The sequence below is a fragment of the Prionailurus bengalensis genome, chromosome E2, assembly GCF_016509475.1.
Source record: "Prionailurus bengalensis isolate Pbe53 chromosome E2, Fcat_Pben_1.1_paternal_pri, whole genome shotgun sequence".
Lineage (NCBI taxonomy): Eukaryota > Metazoa > Chordata > Mammalia > Carnivora > Felidae > Prionailurus > Prionailurus bengalensis.
In genome coordinates this window covers 432,109-449,662 of record NC_057352.1, presented here as the reverse complement: position 1 = coordinate 449,662, position 17,554 = coordinate 432,109, and the positions used below count along the sequence as shown (strand labels likewise).

The 17,554-nt window shown below is 54.1% G+C and overlaps 2 protein-coding genes and 1 long non-coding RNA gene across 3 annotated transcripts; all 3 read left to right on the top strand.

Moving 5' to 3' along the window:
- The first annotated feature begins 22 nt into the window (after positions 1 to 22).
- LOC122494683 lies at positions 23 to 1,413 on the top strand. The gene is made up of 2 exons (XR_006300250.1): positions 23 to 126; positions 1,001 to 1,413. It is a non-coding gene; the product is annotated as an uncharacterized LOC122494683 (long non-coding RNA).
- Positions 1,414 to 3,842: 2,429 nt separating this feature from the next.
- Positions 3,843 to 9,237, top strand: RPS5 (ribosomal protein S5). The gene is made up of 6 exons (XM_043600032.1): positions 3,843 to 3,970; positions 4,733 to 4,841; positions 7,093 to 7,302; positions 7,463 to 7,591; positions 8,936 to 9,034; positions 9,116 to 9,237. Exons 2-6 carry the CDS (start codon positions 4,734 to 4,736, stop codon positions 9,182 to 9,184), a joined length of 615 nt encoding a protein of 204 aa, XP_043455967.1. The 5' UTR covers positions 3,843 to 3,970; position 4,733; the 3' UTR covers positions 9,185 to 9,237.
- Positions 9,238 to 9,353: 116 nt separating this feature from the next.
- On the top strand, positions 9,354 to 13,748 carry RNF225 (ring finger protein 225). Its single transcript, XM_043600027.1, has 2 exons — positions 9,354 to 10,192; positions 10,760 to 13,748. The coding sequence occupies exon 2, from the start codon at positions 10,771 to 10,773 to the stop codon at positions 11,776 to 11,778; it is 1,008 nt and encodes a 335-aa protein (XP_043455962.1). The 5' UTR covers positions 9,354 to 10,192; positions 10,760 to 10,770; the 3' UTR covers positions 11,779 to 13,748.
- The last annotated feature ends 3,806 nt before the right edge of the window (positions 13,749 to 17,554 follow it).

The window sequence follows — 17,554 nt, the reverse complement described above, 5'->3', positions numbered from 1 at the left end:
CTGGGCTAGCGGACCGGAAACGCGCGGCCTCTGCCGGGAGACCTACACGCCAGGGTGTGGAGGGAGCAGGGGGCGGCGGCCGCGCTGAGCGCCTGGAGGAGCCCGCCTCGCAAGCTGGGGTCGCGGGTACGCGCCGAACGCCACATACCAGCTTGGGGGTCGGCCCGCACGGGTGCCCCGGTCCCCGCCTCGCACGCAGCACGAAGCCTTCTTCCCTCTTCCTACGGGCCGTCGCGACACTGTGCCTCCGCCGGAGAGCCGGAGCCCTCGCGGGGGCTGTAGGGAAACGTAGTCCCGCCGCCCCGGCTGTCCAACCCCAGGACTCCCAGCTGTCATGGCAACCGCGGCCATCCACACCCAGTAGGCGAGGCGTGAACTTGCGTGGTCGCCCAGGAAACGGCGGCCCAGACAAACGAGCAGTGCCGCCTGTCCGAGCCAAGCGGGTGTTTGATAGCCCTTGCTTCCAGTCAGACTTCTGGGAGTTCGGGACCCAGAAACGATCTGCCATTTGCAGCCTCGCTAGGGGAACAAGAGTTGGGGGTGGGAGACACGTGGGTAGCTCTGAAAAGCCTGGGTGAGCGGGCTATTCTCTAGACCAATGAAATCGCTGGAACCTCTGGGTTGGGGCTCGAGCATGTGTGTCAAAACTCCACAGTTGATTCTAATATGTGCCCCATTTGAGAACCCCCAGCTCCAAAAAAGGTGACGCTAACCCTGCTTGCTCAGGATGGGCTGGTGAGGCCTCCCCACCCATTTATGTCACCCTCATCTTCTGCTCGTTATCTCGTGGCTCCTGCCTCACATAAACACATCTAATTTTATTGAGCTGATTCACCTCATGTATGGCATCCAGCAACCCATCCTGACTGCCCCAACTTTCTGCTCATGCTGTGTGTGTGTGTGTCTCAGGGGGCACTGGGCCTATCCCACTCCCTTTCTTGATGCTCTGGGTATCTGGACATTGAATGCTCTGCTCAGGGTGTTCTGTCTCCCTGCCCAGGGACAAAGTCAGGGCTCGGTATGGAGTCCTGTGTGGAACCTACCATGCTGAAGGATGATGGATGGAGCAGTCACTGAGGAGCACTTGGAGGGCCGCTGCCCATGTGCCTACCCAGGTACACACGAAGGACTTGCCCACAGTTGCCGCACACGAAGGAGTGCAACCGCTGGCTATGTGGGTGCCCCAGTGAGTGAGCCATTTCCACCAATGGCCGAAGGCCCCGTGCACTCCCTGGGGCTTCTCACTGCCGGGTCCTCTGGTGCTCGATGAGGATTACAAAATTGGGACTTCTCGTGCCCATGGGTGCACTGTTGTTGAAGGAGCTTCAAGCTCCTGCAAAAAAGTTCTGCTCTGGCTCCACAGAAAGGGCCTCTCCTCAGAATGAATTATCCGGTTTCTGCCCACCACACAAAGGCCTTATTGCTGTTGAGGCAGGCATGAGTCTGCTTGCACTCAGGGGGTTGGAGCTCCAATTGAAGGTGGGTACTGGCATTGGGGGTGTGTTTAGATGGGGGCTAGCTACAGGGTCTGTGGAAGATCTGCATGCCCTCCCCGTTTTTATAGAACCCTGCTGCCTAAGTGCACTGCCCCACACACCAGGGCTAATGCTGGGAGCAGCACCAGGAAAGCACCTCACTACATTCACTGGCCACATACACAGAGCTTCAGGAGTGAGAACCCTGGTCATGCAGGTTACTAGAGAGGAAGTGGGAGTCCCACAAGAGGAACCCAACTCCCTCAAATTGTCAGGTCAGTGGACTGGGGCTTGTGCCAAAGTCACAGACCTGGGAGCCTGCATCCTAGGAAAGTTGTCTGGCCACCTGCCACGCCCTTTACACAGGCCCCTTACCTGAGAGGGGATAGCACATCTCTGTCCTCTGCCAGGAGTCTTGGCTCCACCTTGGGTCTCTCCTAAAGGCTCAATGCAGTTCACTGGAGTCAGTCTCAGGGACTCTTGTGAATTTTAGCTATGCAAGGTGACCATCCCCCCTGCTATTTCCCACCCCATGGGGTTTTATGGCAAGACCTCCCTCCTGCTCTCCAATGCACAGCAGGCCACTCTTTCAAGTTCTATACAGACGTCCATTATCAAGTAACCACCAGCAGCCCAGGGCACAGGATCCAAACTGGCCTTGTCTGATTCTGTTCTCATTTCTATGCTGAAGGGGGAAACTGAGGTTTAGGGGGTGGTGCCTTCTCAGCTTCTGAGGAGAAAGGGGCAGGGTTGGGAGCCTCCCTCTGGATCCTGCTGAGTGCAAGGGTAACTGGTGCCTCTGCCTCTCAGCTTCCCTGTTTTCCCCAGCTAGCACCTCCCCAGAAACCCTAACCGCAGGACGAGGTAGGGCCCCTAAGGATCACAAAGTATTCTGCCAGGACCAGGTAGGAGTTCACTTATCCCCTCCTCATCCCCCACAGACCCCAGTGGTAGGCCCAAGGCTGCTGTTTGCACGCACCAGGACAGGGAAGCGACAAGGGCCAGAGGCTGCAGGGGCTCGGGATATTGGTGCCCCCTTGCAGCCTGGGATCTAACCCCCTGCTTAGGCCACTTTCAGGGTATGTCCTTCTGAACAATGGCATGAACTGTGACTGGCAACAGTCCAAGGAGGCCCAGAGTCTCTGGTCTAAAACACTCCCGAAATTGGGGTAGGGGCAGGGGCAGAGCCCTTACAATCGGTAAACAAACAGCTACTGAGCCCATACTATAAGCTTGCTCACAGGGTGGTGGGCAAGTGGGTCACTGGAGATCTATCTATGCAGGACTCCTTCGGTCAAGTGGCTGGGCCCTTTGGGGTCTGGCTAGAGGTAACATCCCCTTGGAGGCAGAGACCTCATCAGGAGGTAAGGAGCTCCATGCTGCCCCATTATCCTCCCACCAGCCAGCTTGGGTGAGCAACCACAGTGTTCGCTGCCTCTGGCAAGCCAACCAAAACAAGTCCACGTCCCAGCTAGACTCCAGGGTCTAGGTTTAGGAGGCGACAAACAGGAGGGGGATGTGTAGGGCCGGCACAAGATCTTCGAGTTGGCCATATGGTCAAGGGTGGGGCACCCACTACCCGTGCCGACCCCCCTGCACCCGTCCATTGATCTCGCATCAACGCATGGCCGAGATGCATCAAACAGTGGGGTTTGCCCCCCAAGCCACCTGCTGGGCACAGCACCTGGTCCCACGTCCGGAGCTCCTCCCCTACCCTCAAGCTATGAAGAGGCGGCTGGAGCTGCAGGGGTCGAAGACAAATGATGGGGGTACCCTGGCATGGGGTGAAGAGAGGTCAAACCGGAAAGGGTCTCCTCTGGGAGGCTCAGGCCCGCAGCAACCCCGGGCGTGCAAGCGTGGGGGAGGCCGACCTGGGAGAGGGGCTCGCGCATGCACGTGGGGGGGGCAGGACCAGCGGAGGGCAATCGTGACCACCAGGCTCACTCTTCCTTCCCGAGCCTACAGCGAGCGCGTGCCTGTGAAGCGACTGTAACCTGGACGAGGAGCGAGAGGGGTACCGAACTGGATGCCCTACTCAAAACCGGCGACAGGTGGGGCGTGGAGCCCGCGGCGGAACACGGTGGAGAGCGCGAGCCTGACTTCCGCCGTCACTAGACATGGCGGCTTGGCCTCAGAGAATTCTCTGAGCTTGTGCAAGCCCCTCCTCCCCCCCTCCTCCCCCCGCCACCCCGCCCCAAGAAGGAAAGTACTGAAGGTTAGAACAGCCGCCAGGCACGCTTATGGGGCCGCTTCCGCAAGTGCGCGTGCGCAAAGGATTTACGGTTTTCCCTTGGCCCAGCAGGCGCCTTCACATTCTTGTTCCGGATTGGCCGTTGAACAAACCGTGTCATTTTGCGCACGCATTGTCCCCGCTGACCCGGAAGTTTTCACCTTAGTTAAAAGCGTCGGCCCGCGACTCGCGGTCTCTTCCTGTCTGTGCCAGGGCAGCGCGTGGTGCACGCCGAGCGATTGTGACTCCCCGGCTGCGCCCCCAGGTGAGGCGGCCGCGGGGTTGGGGGTCCGAGGGACGATTCAGGATCTTTTGGGGAGTCCTCATCGATCCACGAGGCCCGGGGCTTCCCTGGGGGGTGGGCTCTTTCCTTTCTCTGGAAAATGTGCTGAGAAAACGCGGAGGCGAAGGAAAGTTATTCTTTCTTTGGCGTTCCGCTACCTCCGTAGCTTACCCTGCAGCAGGGCTCGGATGTAGTGGTTTGGCCCCTGCAGGCAACAGGACGTTGCTGTTATTTTTATATGCGTGATGCACTTTGTGGCATATACACGGTTTTCTCTTTAGTAGCAGCCCCTTGGTGCTTGCCAAATGCCCCCTTGGTGTCGGACACGAGCGGTAGCCTTTGCTTTGATTATGCACGGAATTCGTGTAGTGATCTTGATGACAGATAAACGGTTCTATTTTATGGAAGAGGGAGCAGAGTCTAAATTAGTTTGACACTCCTAGCGTGGCAGAGCTCGTTAATGACGTGGCTGGGATTTGAACTTGAGCGGGTGCAATGTTACGGTATTTGGCATCTACTGTCTCGATAGGGCCCGCGCAGCAGCTGTTGACCCAGGCCTGCCACCAGCTCTCCTTGGTGAGAGACAGCTGTTTCTTGCTGACAGCTAACTGGTTCTCCTAAGACTCAGAAAGATGGACCCGGATGTTTACAGCCTTTCTTGGTTCCACATAACTTCCCAACTTACAGGTTGTGGGTTAGTCTCACAGTGGTGGGTGTGCTTGGGCTCTGACAGTCTGTTCCTAGGATGACGGAGTGGGAGACAGCTGCACCTGCAGTGGCAGAGACCCCTGACATCAAGCTCTTTGGGAAATGGAGCACCGATGATGTGCAGATCAATGACATTTCCTTGCAGGTGAGGGGGCTGTGTGGTGGTTGTGCTACCCAGTTGGGTTTTGGGGCACACACGGATTCTTTCAGGAGGGGTCCCTGGAAACTTGTAGCTGTAAAGTTGAAAACCTGACAGGTAAAGGAGGGCTCCCTGGACCATCACACCTACATGTCCATTTTTTCCTTGTGTTCTTTTCATCTGTACACAAGATGGTTCCTTTCTCAGAGGTCACATCACATCCCACAGGGTTTTTGTGTGGGTGTTTTGGGGTTTTTTGTTGTTTGTTTTTGGATCATTATTTTGCATGTGAAAATCCAGTTGTCCCAACACTATTTGGTTTTTGTTTTTAGAGTTTTGTGCATTTTACTTAGCAAATTTAGGCTATAAGTTGTCTTAAGTTAAATCTTTTATACATTATAATAAGTTTGTCTGAATGCCACCATATGTTGAAAAGAATATTTCCCTTATTGAATGGTTTTAGTATCGTTGAAAATAAGTTGAGCCTAGCTATATATGGGTTTATTTTTGGACTCAATTCTTTTCTGTTCTGTAAATCTATCCTTAAGCCAGTACCACACTGTCTTGATCATTGTATTTTTGTAGTAGGTTTTGAAATCAGGAAATCAGTGGGAGTCCTCCCAGTTTCTTAACCCCTATATTGTTTTACGCTGGGCCTCATTAGGACTTTTGTGGGCCTTTCGTTAAAAAGAAATTATATTTTGTAATTTCATTGGTATAAAGGCAAATACGGTTTGGATTGTTTTTATTCCTTTTTCATTTTAAAAGAAACGAAAACATTTTTTGTTGTTTCTATACATCATGGGATCTAGGCACTGTGCCTCATGGAGGATTCGGTCCTGTTTTTCACCCCAGATGTTTTGTAGTTCTGTTTTCCTTCATTTCTTTGTTCTGCGAGGGCTAGATAGCAAATATTTTAGTCTTTGTGGGTCATATGTGGTAGATATGTGTTGCGAGTATAAGTGATGGAATGATCTTTGGGTGTATTTCATAGCGGAACAATTGACAATAGTCGTCTTCACGTACATGTATTTCCTCTGATTCCAACACCCCTGAACGTTTTGGTATTTTCTAGACATTTTCTTTAGAAATGATACATGTGTATATAGGAGAGATTGACGAATAATTGTGTGTGTGTGTGTGTGTGTGTGTGTGTGTGTGTGTGTGTGTGTGTGTGTGTGTGTGTTTAGAGAGAGTGGGGAAGGTGGTAGAGAGAGGGAGACACAGAATCCAAAGCAGACTCCAGGCTCTGAGCTGTCAGCACAGAGCCCGACACGGGCTCCAACTGGTAAACCATGAGTTCGTGACCTGAGCTGGTGTCGGACGCTTAACTGACTGAGCCACCCAGGTGCCCCAAATAACTGTTTTGAAACAGTAGTTCTCTGGAGTGATTTCCCCCCACCTCCTTTAGGGGACAGATGGCAATGTTGGCTTACATTTTTGGGTGTTGAAACTGAGAAGGGTGTTACTAGCATACTGGATGCTGCTAAACATCCTGCAGTGTGTGGGGCAGCCCTTATACAAAGAATGTTCTGATTTAAAATGTCTATGCTGCAAAGTTTGCAGAGCACTTTATTTAATGTTTACTTTTATATTTGGGAGAGACAGAGTGCAAGTGGGGCAGGGGCTGAGAGAGAGGGAGACACAGAATTCGAAGTGGTCTCCAGGCTCCGAGCTGTCAGCACAGAGCCCAGCATGGGGCTCAAACTCATGAACCATGAGATCATGACCTGAGCTGAAATCAGAAGCTTAACCGACCGAGTCACCCAGGCACCCCAAGGAGCACCTTAAAATGAGATCATGAGGGGCACCTGGATAGCTCAGTCTGGTAAGTGTCTGACTTCAGCTCAGGTCATGATCTCACAGTTTGTGAGTTCGAGCCCCGCATTGGGCTCTGTGCTGTCAATTCAGAGCCTGGAGCCTGCTTCAGGTTCTGTGTCTCCTTCTCTCTCTGCTCCTCCCCCACTCGTGCTCTGTCTCAAAAATTAATAAATGTAAAAAAAAAATTTTTTTTAATGTGATCATGAGCTGTAATCTTGGTTTTCCATCTTCCTTCCTCCTATTATAAGGGAAACACTCTTTTTAGTGACTTGGTAAAGTTACTTTTTGGGGATTTATTGTTTTGTGGCACACGGGCCTCACAGTCAAGCCCCCACAGGTGGACAGGGGCTATCCAGAGGTGGTGCTCAGTCCTTCTGGTTCCTGGCCATCCTGTTCCTGACCATGATCCCTCCATCCTCTCTCCCTGCTGCCCTAGGATTACATTGCGGTGAAGGAGAAGTATGCCAAGTACCTGCCCCACAGTGCAGGACGCTACGCGGCCAAGCGCTTCCGCAAGGCACAGTGCCCCATTGTGGAGCGCCTCACCAACTCAATGATGATGCATGGCCGTAACAATGGCAAGAAGCTCATGACCGTGCGCATTGTTAAGCATGCCTTCGAGATCATCCATCTGCTCACTGGTGAGGTAGGGCTCTGAGGCCTGATGAGGCAGAGAGTGCCCTTAGTACACCATAAACCCAACAGCTACCCCATGACAAGCATGCCGGGGTCTGCCAAGTTTTAGGAGTGAGGACACCGGGGAGGGATGTAGGTTGGGTGTCAGGTTCATGGCTGCCTTCTCTTAGAACCCCCTGCAGGTCTTGGTGAATGCGATTATTAACAGCGGTCCCAGGGAGGACTCAACCCGCATTGGACGAGCTGGAACAGTGAGGCGTCAGGCTGTCGACGTGTCCCCCCTGCGCCGTGTGAATCAGGTGGGCCTGGGGCTTTAAGCACATATGGATTGACGGGAACACCACTGGGCTCCGGTGTGGTTCTGCCTGGGGCAGATTGGCAAGTGGGAAGGTTTGTCCTGCCTGTGTGTTTTACTCAAAGTGGCCTTTCCTCCAGGAAGCTTTCCTGCATTTCCATTCCTCTGATGGCAGATTCTGGCTCTGGCCCCTTCCCTGAGCAACAGTTGCCTGAGGCACAGTTTCATTTGAGTGTATTTTTACATACCATGTATGGGTATATATTTTTTCACAGACCATTTGAGAATCAGTTGCAGGCATTGTAAACATTTTCCCCTTAACACTTCAGTGGATGTCTCCTAGGAACAAGGATATTCTGTCCCCACCATCATCCTCAAGGAGTTTAACAGTGGTAGAATTATCTGATCATCCAGTCACTGCAGCTGTCCCTAGCATATCTTACAGTTGTCTGTTTACTTTCTTTTTTTAAATGTTTATTTTAGAGCATGCACGAGTCAGCGGCAGGGGAAGGGCGGGGGGAGCAGGGGGCAGTGCAGACAGAGGAGACAGAATCTGAAGCAGGCTCCAGGCTCTGAGCTGTCAGTACAGAGCCCTTTGTGGAGCTTTAACTCACAAACTGTGAGGTCATGACCTGAGCCAAAGTTGGATGCCTGAGCCACCCAGGTGACTCTAATGTTTATTTTAGAGAGAGCTGGGGGGGGGGGGGGCAGAGAGGGTACAGAGGGTTGGAAACTGGCTCTGTGCTGACAGCAGAGAGCCTGATGCAGGGCTCTAATTCACAAACTGTGACAACATAGCCTGAGCTGAAGTTGGACGCTTACCCAACTGAGCCACCCAGGTGCCTGTCTTAATGTTTCTTTGTTTTTGTGAGAATGCATGCATGAGTGGGGGAGGAGCAGAGAAGGGGAGACAGGATCCCAAGCTGGGCTCTGCGCTGATAGCAGAAAGCCCATTGTGGGGCTTGTATTCATGAACTGTGAGCCGAAGTCAGATGCTTTTCCAGCTGAGCCACCCAGGTGCCCCTATAATAACTGTCCATTTTTAATCGGAGGTCCAGGTCAAGAGCACACACTGCATTGCATTTCCCTGGGGTGGTGGGTTTCAAATCTCCTGTAATCAGGAGCTTTTGTGTCTACGCTTGTTTTTGTGGCCCTTGGTCTGATCCCAGATAGGCAGCATGCCACCTGGGCAGCCTGTGGGCTCCTGCTGTGTCTTGACTCAGTGGGCCAGTGGATGGCAAAATGGTAACTGACATCTGTTAGGATCACAGAGTACTGGAGGACAGTGGTCCTATCTGCTTTGGGGGCACCCCTGCCCCCAGGCTTAACTGACCCCTGTGCTCCCTAGGCCATCTGGCTGCTGTGCACAGGTGCCCGTGAGGCCGCCTTCCGGAACATCAAGACCATTGCTGAGTGCCTAGCAGATGAGCTCATCAATGCAGCCAAGGTGAGTGAGGACACTGGGGTGGGGGTCAGTTCAAGAAAAGGCTCTTCCAACATTCCAAACTAACCATCTACTTCCTTGCAGGGCTCTTCCAATTCCTATGCTATCAAGAAGAAGGATGAGCTGGAACGTGTGGCCAAGTCCAACCGTTGATCTCCTGGCTATGGCTCCAATAAATCTGTCTGCTCTTGGGGCAGCCTCACCCACCTGTGCCAGTGTCTGTCCTTGTGTGGCTCCAGGAACTGGAGTGGGGATGGCAGTGTCCTGAGGAGCTGCCCACACTTCTGGCATGTGTTTTGGTCTGTGGGGACCTGGGATCACCAGGGAAATATTCTGTCCAGGAAGCACCACTGACTCAGGACCATGGCACCCCGGGGTGCAAGCCTGGCCACCTGGAGTGTTCCGTGGATGTTGGAAATGAGACGGGTGGGGTTGTCCTGGCAGAGATGTCACTCTAGTCTGGGGAGGGGCTTGGTGGTTGTCCATGATAGCTGGGTGGCTGCCCACCATCCTGAGAGGCATGTTCCCTGGAAGGAGCTCCAGGGAGAAGAATCCAAGGCCACAACACTTTCCAGCCCCCTGTCTGCTTGTTTGAAAGGGGCCAGCTCTGTCCAGTCCACTGTTGTGTCTGCCCACCTTCCACCCCGGGACTCCAGAGGTTCCTTGGTTCTGGCCAGGTTCCCCCAGGGGTTCCAGGCTGCCTCCCCAGTCATTTTGGGTGGTCAACACTGCAACCCAATCCTGGGCATCCTGTAGAGCCACTGCCACACTTGGCTTCTGATTGTACTAGGTGGCTGGGAAGTGGGTTCCTGAGGTGTTGAAGGCTTGGTTGCAGGGGTGTGGGATGTTAGGGGGGAGATTATTGCCCACCCACAAGGCCAGACTCTCCCTGCCCTGTCAGTCTGCCATCCCTCACCTGCCGCCCCCAACATCCGGCCAAGGTCAGGCTTGGTGTTCATGCTGGAGGGACCTGTCTGGGGGGGCGGGGCAGGCAGTCAAACAGGTCTGGTGGGTACCTTGGGAACCTGGGATCTGGAGGGAGTGGTACCAAGGCAGCACCCTCCTGCAGGGAGGGGCACCTAGTATGCAATTGCTGGTAGGCAGAGGACTGGGGTCAGAATTGGAAGGGACGTGCCAGCCAAAGGGAGGAGGCATCCACAGGTAGGAAGAGCCCAAAGGTCAGCTGGGGTCTGTCATTGTCTAGTTGGGACCCTCTGTCACCTGTTGGGCTTCCAACATTGCTCTGTGCTGCTGGGCTCCAATCCTGAAGTTTGGGTGTCATCTTCCCTCATCTTCCTCTCCTGGAGTCAGTTCTTTTGGTGGGTGGGGGCATCCCCTTCTTTGCTCCTCTTGGTGTTGGATCCTCCTCATTGCCTAGGGTCCTGCCTGGTGACTCAGGTCCTCTCTGCTATCCTCTCTGGGGCCTTTTGAGTCTGTAGCTTAGGATCTACTGGGCCCCCTGAGTCCATCCCAGTGTCTGTCCCTGTCCCCAATCCTCCGTCGTCTCATCTGTCCTGCCCCCCTCCTTCCCTGGTCCTGATCTTCTACTTCCTACTTCGGACACCCTTTTCCTCTGCTCCAACCCAGAGAGTCGCTAACTTTTCCCATCCTCTGCTCCTTGGCTCTGGCAACCACCCTTTCTCTGAATGCCCCTGCTCTAGGTTGGGCCAGCCCCTGACCTTCGTTCTTCCACCACCTCCTTCCCTGGCTGACCGCCTCTCCCCTCAGGCCTCGTCCGGATGCCCTGCCCTCGGCCACCCTGGCTCCGCCGCCCCCGGGCCGCTCAAGGCTCAGGCCCCTGCTCTCCGGGCTCACTCTCTGTGCCACGCTCCCCGGGCAGGGGGGAGGGTGAAGACGACGGCGAGGAGGAGGAGGAGGAAGAAGGGGACGGCAGCCCGAGCTCGGGCCCCATCCTGTCCCCCGCGTCTCCCGTGGAGTGCCTCATTTGCGTGTCCCCCTTCAACGGCGAGTTCAAGCTGCCCAAGCGCCTGGACTGTGGCCACGTCTTCTGCCTCGAGTGCCTGGCCCGCTTGTCCCTGGCCACGGCGGGCGGCGGGGACGCGGTGGCGTGCCCCGTGTGCCGAGCGCCCACGCGCCTGGCCCCGCGCCGGGGGCTGCCCGCTCTGCCCACGCAGCCTGGCCTGCTGCCCCGCGAGGCGCGCGCGCCGACCCCGCGCCGGGGCTCCGTGCGCTTCGACCGCCGCCGCGGCCTGCTCTACCTGCGGCCGCCGCCGCCCCCCCCCGGGCCGCGCAAGTCCCGCGCCGCCCGCCCGCCGCCGCTGCCGCCGCCGCTGCGCCTCGGCCGCCCGCTGTCCCGCCGCCTCTCTCTGAGCAGCCCGGCCTGGGCCTTCAACGCGGCCGTGGCGCTGGCTGTGCTGGTGGCCGCGGGCCTGGTGGTGTCGGGCGTATACATCTTCTTCCTCATCCCGCACGCCGCCTCCTCCGGCCCCGCGCGGCCCCAGCTGGTGGCGCTCGCCCCCGCGCCTGGCTTCTCTTGGTTCCCGCCGCGGCCCGCGCCCGGGGCGCCCTGGACCCCCGCCTGGACGCCGCACCCCACGGGCCGTGACCTGGACACTGCCCTGCCGGGGGCTGCGGAGGACGCGCCGCAGCCCGAAGGGGGCTCCGAGGACACGGCGGAGGGCGAAGGGACGCCGGCCAGGGCCCCGAGCCGCACGTGGAGGGCAGGGGCTGGGCCCGGCTGGGCCCCGCGGGGACGGGGCGCGAGGAGGGTGTGGGGGCCGCAGTAAACGCATCTGTGCTCCGGGTCCTATCTTCAGGCCTGGGGACCTCCGTGTCACTCTGATGGGGCCCTGCCAGGACCCCTTGCCATGATTCTCGTGGAGGCCTTGGTAAGGTGCATCCCTTACCGATTGCCCACTTCTCCAGAAGGAGGCCTGGTGGGATCATTCCAGACAGCATCACCACAAAACAGGGACCCTCTCAAGGACTACCCCCTGCCTTCATTCCCACAAGGGGCCCTCAGAGAGCACCCATGACCCCAATCCCTGTGGACATCCGGCAGCTGAGGCTGCCCTGATCCCCATCTTTATAAAGGTCCTGCTGGGAGCCACTCCAAAGCCTGGTCTCCATTAGGATCCAGTGGGAAGTACCCTTGATCCTCATCCCTCGTGGCAGTCCACCTGGAGAGCCCCTCTGACCAGAATGGTGCAGGTACCCTGCTAGGGACACCATCAGCCCTGATCACAGGGCTCGACTAAGTGTACCCCCAGTCATCAGACCCCTGGGGGAGCACCTTCAGCAAGCAGCTGGGGCTGAAGGCTCTGATTTACCCACCCTTGGGACTCACTGGAGGTTGCTGGGGCCCCCCATCTTTGGAGGCAAAGCTGCTGCTGCTGTTAGTCTCTGACCATGGTCTGGCCCAGCCCATTGTAGTCCTCCCCCTCCCCCCTCCTCCCTCCCCCACCAATCCCTACCGAGGCTGTGGAGTTTTCCACTCTGCTGCATACAGGCTGGGTCTGGGTGGCATCCAGCTGTTTCCATGCTGGTCCTGTGTTGCCTCTCTGTAGACATAGCTGGGACTTGAGCTTGGAGGGGCAGCAGGGGCCTGGCCAGGATTTAGGAGGGACAGATAGACCCTGAGCCTCAAAGACTAGCTCCCACTTAGTCCCGAGTACCAATTTGCAATGGGAGCCTCCACAACTCCAATGGGTCATGGCTTCTGGGACCCTCCTGAAATGCTGTAGGGGCAGCTCTGGTCACCTAGGCTTAAAGAGGCTAAGGTTGCCCTCTAGGTCAATGTCACATGATTTTGGGGGTGGGTGTTCCTGGATCTCCCTGGCCTACTGGCAGGTATCCTGGCCACCTTAGGTTCTAGAACCTCCATCACCCCCATCTGCACTCAGTTATTGCACCTCTTCCTCCAGGGCTCTATCAACCTTTTTTGGCATCCTTGCCATTCCCCTAGGTGAAGCTTCAGCCCTCCCTGTGGACGGCAGCCTGCAGGGTTCCTGTCCTCCTCCTCTCAGAAACCTTCCCTGCCAATGTCACTGCAGGGTAGATGGCAGCCGCCTGCTACACAAACTGAACACGGGCCTTCTTTTCCCCCGGGTCCTGGAGCCCACATCCTGTCTCACTTTGCCCAGGGTTGGGGTTCTGTGTTTTGTGGGTGGGAATCCAGCATTTTCCAGAGAGCAAAATGACTGCTACGGGGCTGGAGACTCCTGTTTGACTTGTTTACATCTGTGTCCTCAGTGCCTGGCATACAGAGGGGGGCCAAATAGTATTCTGGGGAGTGACAGCATTGCAGGTGACAAAGAGGCAGCCCAGGAATGCCTATGGGCACTCCAGGCCCAACTGTCTCCCAGTCACCCCGATCTAGGCATGTCGGCAGAGCTCCTTTTGATACAAGCTGCTCCTTCCAGGTGGAAAGCCAGAGGGGGAACATCAGGACATTGAAGGGAGTGTCTTCCCAGACCAGTTCTTGTTGCACACCCAGGTGTCAACGTCACCCACAGGGGCTGGGGGCAGTGTGCTGGGTCACTGGGCAGTCATAGCCCAGCCCACTCAGGGAAGGAGGGGACTTGGTCAGGCAAGAACAGGTTGGTGGTCTGTATTAGTTTTCTCTGGCTGTTGCAACAAATTACCACCAACTGAGTTCCTTAGAACAACACACATTAAGTATCTTATAGTTCTGCAGGCCTGGAGTCTTGAAATCAATTTTGCCTCAATAAAATTAAGTGTCCTCAGGGCTAACTTCTCTGGAGGCTCCAAGAGAGAATGTCCCTAGCTTTTCCATCTTCTTGAGCTGCATTCCTTGGCTTCTTCCTCTATCTTCATATTTTATTTTATTTTATTTTATTTTTTAAGTAACTACGTCTCACGTGGGGCTTAAAATCACAAACCCAAAATCAAGAGTCCTGCGCTCTACTGACTGAACCAGCACACTCTATCTTCAAAGGCAGCAGCCTAGCAGCTTCAGATCTCTCTCTGATCTGCCTCCCTCTTTCACTTATAAGGACACTGTGATTGTATTGAGCCCACCCAGATAATCCCAATTTCCTCAGCTCAACATCCGCATCTGCAAAGTCCATTTTGCCATGTAAGTAACAGATTCACAGATTCTGGGGATTAGGATGTGGCTATCTTTGGGGGACATTATTCAGCTTAGCATAGGGTCTCAGATATCCCTCTTCTCATTCCTTCCCTCCTCCACCCCAGGCTGGGAAAGTGGAGAGGGTCAGGAGTTGGGCCCAGCTGGGGGTGTCAGAAAGGGGCCCTTAGCTGGTGGTGCACAGAAGGGGGAGAGACAATGCTGTCTGCTTGGAAGGAGACCTTAGAAATGTATCTTCAAAACAGCTGGCATCGAGGTAAAGGGACCTGGAACAGGAAGGTGGTGACTGAGGGCAGTGGGCAGGGCTGGCCCCTCCCCCCTGTCCTAACTAGCTTCCTCTTAGGGGCTAGGGAGAGTAAGAGAGTGCTTCTCCACTCTCACAAATGGAAACCTGAAGCCTCAGTCTTTCTTTCCTTTAAATGAGGCTGATGACAGATTCCAGGGGTCCTGAGCATTCCTGTCCACTAATTACTACCTTGATGCCTGCCCACCTGCTGCCCACAAACAAAAGGAGCTGCCCCAAACCACACTGGGTGACTCCTCCCCATCCTTGCCTACCAGCCTATGTGGCCACCCAGAGCTGTGCTCTCCCAGCCCTCTCTCTGCCCACCGCATCCCTGCTGCATAACCACCCCTCACCAGCCCCAGGCTTGCTCCTTCTTCTAGGTCCTGGTGCCTCTGACTACCCAGAGAGGGGGCATCAACCTCAATGCCTTGCATGGTGCCAGAGATGCCAGACGTTTGTTCTTTTCTCTGGAAAATGGACAATAAACATTTTACTTGCAGGAAAATTTTGTTAATCTACAAGTATTTATTGAGCACCTGCTGTGTACCAAGGGTGCCTGGGGACACCTCAGGAACAAAGAGGGCTCTCACATGCCAGATGACATCCATAAAGCTGAGCAGAGGGGCCATCATCTTGGCCACACTCCCTTCCTTGTCAAGCTCGTGGAGCCCCCAACTCCCCAAACCTTTCCCAGGGCATCCCCCAGCTCTCCCTCCCATGCTTTCTGAAGGGCCCCCAGGTACTCCATTCTACAGGGATCCCGCCAGTCTCTTCTGATTGGAGTCAAGGAGGCTCCTGCTTACTCCAAACCCGACCCTGACCATCAGGCATCCTTTCGTGTTGAGACCAAGGGAACAAAGGCCTCAGAGGGCCCTCACTGGACCCTGAGAGCAGCAGTGTCCAGATGACATATGGGGAAACTGAGGCTGATGGGCTGGGCAGGACGTGGATTTGAACAAAGACTACAGAGCTTTCTGCAAAACACTTTCTCCCCTCAACTCCACGCCCTGGTGGGGCAGCCTTGTTTTTTTCCCTTCCCTGGAGGTGCAGTGGAAGTTCTCTCTCAGTGCTTGGAGTCTTCCCTCCTCGCTAAGACGAGCAGCAGGCCAGGGGAGCTTGGGAGAGCTTCTAGCATTCCCGGCTGGGGGGCCACAGGAAGAGGGAGAGGTGAACAACAAACAAAAGACCCAGATACCTCAAACGCCTGAATGTAAGAAAAGGGGCAGATTTTGCGATCGCCTTTGTGGCGCTTCTGCTGTGTACCAGGCCCAGCGCTCTGGACACACAGGCCCATGCCCTCGCAGGGCTCACGCCAGACACAAGGTGGTGGACAGGGACTAAACTCGATTTGAACAGAGATAATACAATTATGGATAAATTTTAACACAGACAAATGTGAACGCAGGCAGATTAGATCACAAGGTTTCCAGTGGAGGTAAGTGCCAGAGGAAGACCCCAAATGTGCGCCGGGCAGGTGGACCTGCCTGACTCTGAGGCACTCTCACTAAAGCTAACCACACATTCAGATTAGACCCGGCAAGTGCTAAGATCCTCCCAACCCAGAAGGGAGACTGAGGCTGGGTCAGGGAGCATCTCCACTAGGAGCCCAACTTGGCGGTGCAATCCTAGATGTCTCCTCCAAGCTGCCACCCCCTCTGCACTGGCAGTCTCTGCAGAGGCTTGGAGCCACAGTGGCCTGAGCGACCTGTGACCTGAGTTCTCCCTCCCTGGGGCATGGGGCATGGATGTTTCACTTTAATAGCCTGGGAAAACTTTGGGTATAGGGTATAGGACTTTTTCAAAGAAACTTCTAGAAATCTACTCTTTCCTTTTTAATTTTTTTAGAGAGAGGGAGAGAGAGTACAGGTGAGCAAGGGAGAGGGTCAGAGAGAGAGAGAAAATGGGGATCTTAAGCAGGCTCCATGCTCAGTGTAGAGCCTGATGCAGGGCTTGATCCCGCGACCCTGGGTTCATGACCTGGGCCGAAATCAAGACTGCCACTCAATAAACTGAGCCAGCCAGTCGCCCCAGCTCTGTAACTTCTTAATTAAGATCCAGTAAACTTTTTGTGTAAAGGGCCAGATCATAAATATTTTTGCCTTTGTGGGCTGTGCAGTTTCTAGTCACTACTCAACTCTGTCACTGTAGCGTGAAAGGAGCCATAGACAATATGCAAATGCATGGCTACGACTGTGTTCTAATAAAACTCTATTACCACCTTATAGCACCCAGAATGGCTAGTATCAAAAGACAAGAAATAACAAGTATTGGCAAGGATGTGAAGACAAAGGAACCCTCATGCACTGTTGACAGGAATGTAAATTGGTGCATCCACTGTGGAAAACAGTATGGAGGTTCCTCAAAAAATTAAAAATAGAAGGGACACCTGGCTGGCTCAGTGGGTGGAGCATGCAACTCTTGATTTCAGGGTTGTGAGTTCAAGCCCTGTGCTGGGTGTAGAGATTACTTAAAAAATAAAAATCTTTGGGGTGCCTGGGTGGCTCAGTCAGTTAAGCCTCTGACTCTTGATCTCAACTCAAGTTTTGATCTCAAGGTCATGAGTTCAAGACCCATGTTGGGCTCTGGACTAGGCCTGGAGCCTACTTAAAAATAATAATAATAAATAAATTTTTTAAATCTTAAAAAAATTAAAAATAGAGATACTTCACAATCCAGTAATTTACTGAGGAAAATGAAAACAATTTGAAAATATATGCATCCCTATGTTTTTTGCAGCATTATTTACAAAAGCCAAGATATGAAAACAACCCTAATGTCCATCAATAGATGCATGGGTAAAAAAGATGTGGTGTAAATATGATGAAATATTACTCAGCCATAAAAAACGAATGAGATCTTGCCATTTGCAAAAATATGGACAGACCTACATGGTATTATGCTAAGTGAAATAAGTCAGAGAAAGACAAATACCATATGATTTCACTTGTATGTGGACTCTAAAAACAAAACAAATGAACAAACAAAAAAAGCAGAAATAAACCCGTAAATACAGAGAACAAACTAGTGGTTGCCATAGAGGAGAGGGGACAGGGGATGAGCAAAATGGGTGAAGGGGAAGGGAGGTAGAGGCTTCCAGTTATGGAATTAATAAGTCATGGCAATAAAAGGTACAACATAGGAAATATGGTCAAGGGTACAGTAATAG

Coding starts and splice junctions, on each gene's coding strand:
- RPS5 (XM_043600032.1), top strand. CDS start 4,734: ATGACGGAGTGGGAGACAGCTGCACCTGCAGTGGCAGAGACCCCTGAC. Junction 7,592..8,935: donor CCCTGCGCCGTGTGAATCAG/GTGGGCCTGGGG, acceptor TGTGCTCCCTAG/GCCATCTGGCTGCTGTGCAC. Junction 9,035..9,115: donor AGCTCATCAATGCAGCCAAG/GTGAGTGAGGAC, acceptor ACTTCCTTGCAG/GGCTCTTCCAATTCCTATGC.
- RNF225 (XM_043600027.1), top strand. CDS start 10,771: ATGCCCTGCCCTCGGCCACCCTGGCTCCGCCGCCCCCGGGCCGCTCAA.